The sequence below is a fragment of the Tupaia chinensis genome, unplaced genomic scaffold (assembly GCF_000334495.1).
Source record: "Tupaia chinensis unplaced genomic scaffold, TupChi_1.0 Scaffold144682_1, whole genome shotgun sequence".
Lineage (NCBI taxonomy): Eukaryota > Metazoa > Chordata > Mammalia > Scandentia > Tupaiidae > Tupaia > Tupaia belangeri.
Window position 1 is genome coordinate 2,169,968 of NW_006204543.1, and position 11,000 is coordinate 2,180,967.

Consider the following 11,000-nt stretch of genomic DNA (forward strand, 5'->3'; position numbering starts at 1 on the left):
GTGTACTGTGAGCAGCACGGAGACGACGCGGTGTCACAGCTCTTCAGGGTCGTCCGGAGACGATGTAGTGTCACAGCTCTTAGGGTCTCCTGGGTCATCTGGAGACGATGCAGTGTCAGCTCTTCAGGGTCTTCAGGGTCGTCTGGAGACTGGGCGGTGTTTCAGCTCTTCAGGCTCTTCAGTCGTCTGTGTCGTCTGGCTGCTGTGGGCCAGGCATCCTGCTTATATACACGCTGGTGGGTTGTAAACAGTGGGCCCTGATTGGTTGTAAACGGTGGGCCGTGACTGGTTGCTTTTGGACCAATCATGAGGTGCCAGATATGCGAATTTGAGGGATTCTAGAGGCCAATCAGAGCAAGGTTTCGAAGGTCAGGTTTTTTGAAGGGAACCAATCATGGTAATTGTTTTTCAAGTCAGGTAGAGATATACACGTGTACGGACACACATCGCAAATACAAGGGAAATTCAGAAAAATCTGTAAAAGTGGAACAAGTCAGTATGAATTTATTTTGGGTCAAGAAATAACTGAGGGAACCAGCAGTTAGCGTAATGGCTATGTCGCTGGGCTCCCACGTAGTCGACCACAGTTCGTGTCCCAGACCTGGTGGCTTAAAACTCATGCCGGGCGCGTGTGTGTGCGTGCCCAAGATCCCGAGAGGAGAATGGAGGAGAAGGGATTGCAGCGTGACCATCCCCCCTGGGGGGTGATTTCTCGCTTTCTGTCTCTATGTCTCTCTCTGTCTGTCTGGCGAGCGCACGCGCCCTACAGTGAAAATCTCTCAAAAAAAAAAAAAAAAAAGAAATAACTGAAATTCATATGTATAGTTTTTTTTCATAATACGTCTTTTCCTTTAACTGTTTAAAGACCCCGTGGATAGACAGTCCCTAACTTACAAAGATTTGGTTTAGGATTTTTTTTTTTTTAACTTTATGATGGTGGGGGCTGCCATGTGTTTTGTTTTAGGAAAAAAACTGAGAATGACTATGGCTTAAAGTAATAAGTCGTACTCTACTTCTCGCTTTCTATACAGTACTCAATAAACTACATGCGACATGGAGCCAGCAGGCGGGGTAGCGGTTGTCACTGGACTCCTGTGGTTTGAGTCCCAGACCCGGTGGCTTCAAAATCATGCTGGGCACGTGTGTGTGCATACCAAGGTCCCAGGAGCAGAATGGAGGAGAAGGGACTGCGGCATGGCCATCCCCCACTGCAGGGGAGGGTGTGAGTTCTCCCTTTCCCCTCTCACAGTTTCTCTCTGTCTCTCTCCAGCAAGCGCACGTGCCCTAAGGTAAAAACTCCTTTTAAACAGTTTTTTTAAAAATGAGATAGTCACCTTTGCATCATAAAATAGGCTTTGTGGGGCCAGCAGGTGGTGTGGTAGTTAAGGCACTGGGCTTCTGCATGGCTGAGTGCTGTCCAAGGTCCAGACCCAGCTGCTTGAAAATCACACCAGGCACATGTGCACACAAGCCCAAAATCCCAGGAAGAGAACAGAGGAGGAACTGTGTGTGACCGTTCCTTCTGGGGAGGCCCAGGGCCAGGGCCAGTCTGGTCTAGAGTTCCTGCACTCCGCAGCCGACTCAGCCGCGCCCCACGCTCTCTCCCTGTCTCCCTGCTTGTCTAATAAGTACTAAGAGAAACAGATTGCCAATTGACGACCAACCTAAATTTACACCTTAAAGAGCTAAAGAAGAGAACGAGGAACCGTATTGGAGCCCATTAAACAGGTCATAGGGAAACAGAGAACACTGGTGAGAGTGAAAGGTCACAGGGGAACAGAGAACACTGGTGAGAGTGAAAGGTCACAGGGAAACAGAGAACACTGGTGAGAGTGGAAGGTCACAGGGGGACGGAGAGAACAGGGAAACAGAGAACACTGGTGAGAGTGGAAGGTCACAGGGGAACGGAGAGAACCAGTGAGAGTGGAAGGTCACAGGGGAACGGAGAGAGCTGGTGAGAGTGAAAGTCGATTCTTTGCAAAGATGAACACAATTGTCAGATCTTTAGCCAGACCGACAAGGGAAAAAAAAAACCTTCAAATGATTAAACTCAGAAATGAAAACAGGGACATCGCTACCGATTTTAAGATAAAAAGAATTCTAAATGGAATGAGCACATTCCCAGACACACAGAACCTAGGAGGCTGTGTCCGGACAGAAAATGAGAACAGGCTGACACCCAGTGAGGCGTAGGAACCAGTAATCCCACACCTCCCATGGGGAAGGGTCCTGGACAAGGTGAGCATTCTACTAAACTCTTCCAGAAAACTGGGAAGGAGGGAATGGACGAGAAAACTTCAGACCAACGTCCCCATGAAGGTCAACCCCATGAAGATCAACGCAAATATCCTCAGCAAATACTACGAATGGAATTCGGCAGCATATTAGAAGGATTATGCACCGTGACCCAGTGGGATTTGTTCCTGGAATGCAAGGAATTCCTGGAATGCAAGCAAGCTAAAATACAAAAATCAAGCCATGAAATGCAGCATATTAACACGTGGGGAGACCACATGACCCGCTCCCTTGCTGCAGAGAAAGTATTCGACAAAAGACAAAAGGCCAACGCTTTTTTATAATTAAATATATGTTCTATTTTCAGCAAACTTGGAACAAAAGGAAACTACCTCAACATAATAAAGAGGGTTAAGGAAACCCGCAGGCAGCAGCTGCCTGCGTACAGAGGTGAAAGACGAAGCTTCTCGCTAAGGAAAAGACAAGGACCCCTGTCTGGCCACTTCTGTCCGCATGGTACTGGGAGTCCCAGCCACAGTCAGGCAAGACAAGGGAAGAAAAGGTAACCAAGTTAAAAAGAAGAAGTTATCTCTATTCGCAGACGACACAGTATAATACATAGAAAAACCCCAAAGATTTCATTCCATCGCCCAAGGGTATAGTCACAAAATAGAATTTTGCATGACTGTGAAAATGGGTTAACCGCAGCTAAACAAAGCAATATAAATAAGCCTTAGGAACAGTGCCCTGAGAAAAGAAAGGAGTTAAGAGAACAGACGCGATGATAGTTTTTATAAAGCTCAAAGTCAAGTAACACGATACATCGTGTATGATCGAAGTATGTGGTCACGGACAGGAGACACACACGTGTCTGTGCATTCACACACACACACGCACACACACGCAAGAATCATAAACACAAACCCCCGGACAGCAGCCTTACGTGGAGAAGAGATGAGGGAGCCGGCTGGTTGGTGAGCAGAAAAGGGTCTGAGAAAATCGCACTGCATAGTTGACTCTTCTGCGACAGGTATTAGGTTGCCGCTATGGAATATTATATGCTATTTTTAAAGCAGTATTGAGCTTATCAAGTCGGACAGAGGGGGGATTTGCACGGCAAAGAAATGGTAGAGGTCACCAGTCAACCAGGGGAACCTAGGAAGCCTGTTGGCGCGGAAAATGGGGCAGCTCGTTTGTTAACATCCTCGTAAAGCTTAAGGAAGGAGGCGGGGAAATGAGTCCTGCTGGTTCTGAGGAGCCCAGTGAGTCGCCCAGCCCAGAAAGAAGCCTGGTGCAAAGAAGCCTGGCGCGTTACCGCGAAGCAGGGAAGGGGAGCTCGCTTTGCAAAGAAGCCTGGTGCGTTACCGCGAAGCAGGGAAGGGGAGCTCGCTTTCTGGATGAGCGCTCCTACCACGTCCCCTGTGCTGGTGTCACAGGACTCACTGACAGTCAGCAACCTTGGGCGTGCTCCCTAACTGGAAAATGTATCGGGGTTTAATGCGAACCTTTGTTTAAACAAGGAGTGTCATTATAGACCGGTGCAAGTCAGTATTTTGAAAAGAATGTCTAGAAACTATTTTTACAATGCCCCAGAGGGTTGCTGAGGACAGCTGACGTGGAGACTGCTGAATATGAGCGGATGTCAGTAATCAGTGACAGTGTCAGCGTATCCCTGATGCCCGGGGAGATCTCCGAGAACTGAGGATTTACTAGAATGTAGGAACGTCGTAATCTAACGTGCATTGCTCTCGCCCTAGAGAAAGCTGCAGTGGGCAGGGGCCTAGCAGAGCCATTTTCCGGTGCAGCCCAGTCCACGGGGAAAGACGGATGCAGACCGCCGTTAACAACGCCAACTGCTGGGGAAGCTGGTGACCACTGAATAGACGTCCAAAACACCATGAGAAAGAGGGGCTCGTCCTCCCAGGGCTTGCACAGGGGCAGTGAGAATGAGGCTGTCGCTTCTCAGGCCTGAGGGGCGAGATGCCGTCCTCCCTTTTCGAAGGATCGTGCAGAGCAGCAGGTCTGGCTCGGAGGCTGCGGTGCGTGGGCGAGTGTCCACCCAAGCAGCCCGAGATCCGTGCTGCAAAGGTGGTTTTCCGTCGGGAAAGAAAGCCCAGGGGAGAAGTCGAACCAGCACTAGAATCCCGGTTAGCTGGAAACCCCACAAGAGCTCAGTAACTCTGGGCAGCTCTGACTGGGCTAGTTCTTGCAGACCGGCATCATTTTATTTGCACACATACACGGCTCGTTCCTCCCGAAACAAACCAGATGGCTGTCGTTCACAGGGACAGTGTGAGGTGTCAGACCTCTGTGGGGGCACGGCGCATTCTGCCTCCCCAGACAAAGCAGGCTGCTCGGCTCAGCCTTGCCTCCCTGCACCCCCTAGGCTGTTCCTCTGAGCTCGGGCACCCAAAGGCCCCCTTGTGCATCCAGGTCCAACTTTGTGCAGACTTACAAAATCACACGCACTGCGGATACTGTGAGTTATACGCCAGATGGACCCGACTGACTCCCCGACTAATGTAACTGGAGGAGAAAAGCGCTCGTTGGGAGCCCGTAACCACCAGCGCGCACAGCTGTGTTCTAATTCCAGCTCAGATGCGGCCCGACACCTCAGCCCTGCAAGGGGGGCTCTCAACCCTTCCAGGCCCCGACGCGCAGCCGCCAAGCCCAGTCTAACTGCGAGCTCTGTCGTCCCAGGCCCAGCGACCGGGTGCCAACCCACAAGCTGAAAAGAAGGCCAGGAAGAGTTGACTGGGAAGCAAAAAAATAAATCCTAAAAGCCCAAGGTCACCGCATCCCAGCGGACACTGTAACCTGCGGGTAGAGGACAGGCAAGTGGTACCGGCAGGAATACCGTTAACATGCACTCCTCGCCGCAGCACCGCACCGTCCACGGTGTTCTCCCGGCCGTGTTCACGAAGGCACAGCACAGACAGAACTCCAAAGCGACAGGATCCCAAACTGCAGCTCTGCATTTCCCTAGGGCGCGTGATGTACGGCCTCCCCTAGGGGCCATCCCAAGCAAGGGGGGTCCCAGGCACGCCAGGCGGCCAGCCCGTTCCCGCGGTCAGGAAGACGAGATCCGTCAGAGCCAAGTGGAGCCCCAGCTGAGTTGTCAGAGCAGAGGGACGCCCAGGGGCCTGCGGCGAGGCTCCACAGAAGGAGCGCGAGGGGCCGTCAGGGCAGGGAGCGCTCTAACACAGCGGAGATGGTAGGCTGGAAATGGTAGGTGGGGGCCATCTTCCAAAACGAGACCCAAAGGTAGCTCTTGTTTTGTTTTTTTTAAGAATTATTTTTATTTAACTTTATTTATTAGTAGTCATATCATTATTTCCCCATTTGATCAGAGAGAGAGGGAAAGTGAGAAAGCAAGCTGCTGGGTCCAGGACCCGAACCATGGTCAGTCGTGTGGAGTCCAGTGCCTTTAACCACCACGCCACCTGCCGGCCCCAGCCCAAAGGTAATGCTAATACGGCCTAGTGACTATGCGTAGGGAAGTACTGGGTAGTCAGAAAAGTCATGTCACATTTTTCTACGCAAAGCTGTGTCCTAACTCTTCTGACAACCCAGCGCACCCATGTCCCAAACCACCAAGGGTCCTGGTGGAGACTGTGGCTGTAACCACAGCCGTGGCGATGTCAAGGCTGTGAGGCCCCAACATCATCGGCACCATCCCTGGGCACTTATGGCTGTCTGCCCAGCAGGAGGACGTACGGCGAGGTAGCACCCACGTGGGCAAGCCACGAAGGGCACACGCCAGCCACGCTCACGTGTACACATCTGACGGAGGGAGCTCAGAGGGGAGCAGAGCTCAGCAGCCTGACCCAAGGAAGGCATCCTCCCTCACCCAGAGCACGAGGACACAGCCTCTCCCGCCGAGGCAGAAGCTGAGGTCCCTTGAGGTGGTCTGGCTGTCCCCAAGCATTTCTGAAGGGATCACCCACACTACTCAAGAGGTGGTCACTGCGCTGGTCACCGCGGCCCGTCGGGGCTGTGTGGCAATAAGCCTAGCTAGCCGGGAAGCTGGGCCAGGGATCACAGAGGTGAGAGCCCACCCAAACCCCTCTCTCTGGGGACCAGCGGATGGCGTAATGGTTACAATGCTGAACTCCCACATAGTCAACCACGGATAGAGTGCTGGACCCAGCGGCTTAAAACTCACGCCAGATGCGGGACCAGCAGTTAGCATAATGGCTATGTCGCTGGACTCCCACGTAGTCAACCGCGGTTCGTGTCCCGGACCCAGTGGCTTAAAACTCACGCTGGGCGCGTGTGCGTGCGTGCCCAAGATCCTGAGAGGAGAATGGAGGAGAAGGGATTGCGGCGTGGCCATCCCCTCTGGGGGTGTGATTTCTCGGTTTCTATCTCTTTGTCTCTGCCTCTCTGGTGAGCGCACGCGCCCTATAGCAAAAAACGCTCAAAAAATAAAAACAACTCACACCAGATGCAAGTGCGTGCACTCCCAAAATCCTGAAAAGAGAATGGAAGAGGAGGGATTGTAGCATGGCAACCCCTGAGGGCTGATTTCTCGCTGTCTATCTCTCTGCCACGCACCCTGTAGCAAAAATCTCTAAGAAAGAAAGAAAGAAGGGAGGGAGGGAGGGAGGGGAAAGAAAGAAAATTTAAAAAAATTTTTCTTGACTCTTTCTCCTTCTCTTACTGTGTTTCTCACTTACAAAAGTAAACGTGGAGCACGTGCAGTCAGACCGGCGGCGCAGGATACATTGTTCAGGAAGAACTAAGGGCTGCGCAACCGTGCAGACATGTGCCAGAGGACAGGAGAGAAGGCAGGGACGTGGGAGTGGAAAGTAGCCATTGTTCCGGTTCTCCCTCTCAATTTCCAAATATTCAGCGATATATTTATTTTCATTGGGTAATAATGAAATGTTATAACTAATTTGTGATAGATATAAAAAGTGTTTCACGATAATTCATCTTTTTTTTGCTTGTTCAGTTTTTGCCAGAGGGCATACCCTTGCCAGGGAGAGAGAAAGTGAGAACGGGCCTGTCCCACGGGGTCCTTGGACGGTGTGGGCGATCCCTGGAGGGCCCTACCGCAGCTCACTCAGGTGCGTGCTGCCTGGGTGTACATCCTGCAACCGCCATCCCCTCTCCTTTCAGGATCTGGGCATGCATGCACACACACCCAGCGTGCCACCAGGTCCAGGACTTGATCCATACACTGGCCATGTGAAATTGGATGCTCTGGGACCAGCAGATGGCATAATAGTTACATCGCTGCACTCCCAGGTAGTCCTGGACCCGGCTGCTTAAAACTCATGCCGGGCACATGTACGTGCATGCCCAAAATCCCGAGAGGAGAATGGAGGAGAAAGGACTGAAGCGTGGCCCTCACGCCTGGAGGATGATTTGTCGCTTTCTGTCTCTCTGTCTCTCCATCTCTCGGGCAAGCACATACACCCTAGAGCAAAAACCTCTTTGAAAAACGAGAAAAAGGAAATGAAATTCAGATGCTTTAACCACCATGTCACAGGTTGGCCCCATCTTAATTCTCTTCTTTTTTTTTTTTGGAGATGTTTTTGCTATAGTGTGCATGCACTTGCCAGAAAGACAGAGAGAGACAGAAAGCGAGAAATCACCCCCCAGGGGGGATGGCCACGCCGCAATCTCTTCTCCTCCATTCTCCTCTTGGGATCTTGGGCTCGCACGCACACGCGCCTGGCGTGAGTTTAAGCCACCAGGTCCGGGACGCAAACTGTGGTCAACTACATGGGAGTCCAGCAATGTAGCCATTATGCCATCTGCTGGTCCCAATCTTAATTATTTTCAACATATTCTCTCAAATTTACTTTCCCATCCAACATGTCATCAAATGCATTACTGCTAAATCAAAACCCAGAAGATAATTAACTGATTATGAAATGGCAGATTTCAAGGTCAATTAATCCCTGATTTATGGAAACAATTAGAAAAATAAATTACACTTTCACTGATTAAAAATAAATCTTTCTATGCAATGCTGCCTAAGAATAAATATGGTGGAAGATGGTTTTACAAAGCCACGGATTCCATTCAGAAGGGCTCCACCCCAAGACAGCCACTCCCTAAAGGCCCTACTTCTTAATGCTGTCACGTCGGGGTTTAAGTTCCAAAATGAATTTTGAAGAGGACACAAATATTCAAACATCACATCCCATTTTCAGTTCTTTCGGGTATACGCCCAGAAGAGAAATGCAGGATAATACAGCAATTCTATCTCTAAATGTTTTTAGGAACCTATCTTCCACCATGGCTGTACCACCCCTTCACACCCTCCAACAGTGCATGGGGTCAAATTTCTCTTCATCCTCACAGACATCTGCTTTTGTCTCCTTTTAATTGTAATAGCCGCCGCTAGTGGGTGTGAAAGTACAGCAATTTTTTTTGAGAGAGAGGTTTTTGCTATAGGGCGTGTGCGCTCGCCAGACAGACAGAGACAGAGAGACAGAAAGCGAGAAATCACCCCCCCAGGGGGGATGGTCACGCCGCAATCTCTTTTCCTCCATTCTCCTCTCGGGATCTTGGGCACGCACACACACGCACATGCGCCCAGTGTGAGGTTTTTTGTTTTTGTTTTTGTTTTTGTTTTGAGAGATTTTCACCGTAGGGCGCGTGCGCTCGCCAGACAGACAGAGAGAGACATAGAGACAGAAAGCAAGAAATCACCCCCCAGGGGGGATGGTCACGCCGCAATCCCTTCTCCTCCATTCTCCTCTCAGGATCTTGGGCACGCACGCACGCACACGCGCCCGGCGTGAGTTTTAAGCCACCGGGTCCGAGACTCGAACCACGGTCAACTACGTGGGAGTCCAGCGACGTAGCCATTACGCTAACTGCGGGTCCCTAAGTACAGCAATTTTTGTGGAGTTCTCCCACATAATCATTGCCAATCTCAAGTTCGAATTCACTGGCATTCTGTGTTCTCTGGGGTGACCCTGGAAGAACACGGGATGCCGCTCGGACTCAAGTCTGCTCTGGGATGTGAGCGGACTGCCAGGGACGAACACGTGAATGAGCTTGTGCCCTGCACTCCTCACCTGAGACCATGGAGCCCTGCAGGGCTGGCCGGGGTGAGGATGAGAGGCAGGGGGGCACAGGCAGTCAGAGAGGCCCCTCCTCCAGGCAGGCTACCCAGCTCCCCACCCTGCGGTAGGCTTGCAGGTTTGCCTTTGTGCTCTGCGGCGGAGTTACTGTGGCAGACACTCAGGGAAGGTCTCCAGCCCAGCTCGTCCCCAGACTCAGCCCTGGATCAATCCTCCCTGGAGAGTCTGGGGCCAGGCTGCCACCCCCAGGAGCGCCATGAGTACACGCACACTCCACACCTAACAGCGACGGCCGTCAAGAGACACAGGGCTCCGACTGGGGAAGGAAGACGTGAGACTTGAAAGGAAATGAACAAACCTCAGGTACACAAGACGGCTAAACCTAAAAGCCAACAACATTGAAAACGTCTAGAAAACGGGAAAATACCGACATTACAAAGAACAAGTATTCCTAACAGTGATGTCAAAGGGCCCAGCAGATGGTGTGGTGGTTAAGGTGCTGGACTCCCGCATGGCTGACCATGGTTCAAATCCCGGACTTTGCAGCTTGCTGTCTCACGTGCCCTCTCTCTTTCTCTCTGGTCAAATTAACAAATGATAACAGTGAATAAAATTAAATTATTATTTTTTTAAAAGGTTCCGGAGGAAAAAATGATGTCAAAAACACACACACGAGGGAACCAGCAGTTAGCGTAATGGCTATGTCGCTGGACTCCCACGTAGTCGACCGCGGTTCGTGTCCTGGACCCAGTGGCTTAAAACTCACGCCGGGCCAGTGTGCGTGCGTGCCCAAGATCCAGAGAGGAGAATGGAGGAGAAGGGATTGCGGCGTGACCATCCCCCCTGGGGGGTGATTTCTCGCTTTCTGTCTCTATGTCTCTCTCTGTCTGTCTGGCGAGCGCACGCGCCCTACAGTGAAAATCAAAAAAAAAGAAGAAAAACACACACACACACACACACACACACACACACACACACACGAATACAACCATTGATATGAAGAGTCCACCGAGCCATACCTCTGGAAGTGAGAAGAGGCCGGCCACAGCGGTCACGCGGGGTCTAGGTGCCTCAGCCAACCTGGCTCACCAGCGTGGACGCCCGGTGTGTGCCGAGCTGCCTCAGGACCTACCGGGACCGTCCCGTTTGTTCCAGATGACGACTGCGAAGACAAAGCTCCTAGACTCACCTGCGCTCCGTGAGCAAGGCGCCGGAAGCCTGGCTCTCTGGAGCCCAGCAGCTGGGCCCAGCAGCCCGGCTGGGGCGGGCACTCCGGAAGTCTGGCCCGTTCACTCCCTGCGGCCTGCTGCTGCTGCCTGTGCTGGCGGCTGGTCCCCCGCGTGGTGGCCCTCCAGGGCTGGCCCACGCTGGCGCAGACGTCTGGTGCAGCTCCACCTCCAGCACCCTGGAGCCCGGCCCGCCGTGCTTGCTCTCCAAATGCATGTCCTGCAGGCCGGCTTCTCTCTGCGTCAGCCAGAAACACACAGTCAAGGGAACGCCAGCCGGAGTATGGCTGCTACCTTGAAGGCTCCGGACTACGGAGCAGGTGCTGATAACTCGGCCCTCCAGTACCCTGCATTCCAATGCCACACGGAAACAGTGCCTGCTGTCCCCGAGGGTACATGTCAGCCACTTCACACCGGCGAGGACCTCAGGGAGGGAAACATGTGTGCACAGTGGAAAACACTGTGCAACCACGAGGGACCCAGGGGCGTCCTG

At 52.1% G+C, this 11,000-nt stretch overlaps 1 protein-coding gene across 1 annotated transcript in view; it reads right to left on the bottom strand.

Annotated features, from left to right (window-relative positions):
• Positions 1-10,742, bottom strand: part of OCA2 (OCA2 melanosomal transmembrane protein) — a 99,879-nt gene extending 89,137 nt beyond the window's left edge. The window contains exon 1 of the mRNA XM_006167291.2: positions 10,471-10,742. Within this exon, the coding sequence (XP_006167353.1) occupies positions 10,471-10,724 (254 nt within the window). The 5' untranslated portion in view covers positions 10,725-10,742. The remainder of the gene's footprint in view (positions 1-10,470) is intronic.
• Between the last annotated feature and the right edge of the window lie 258 nt (positions 10,743-11,000).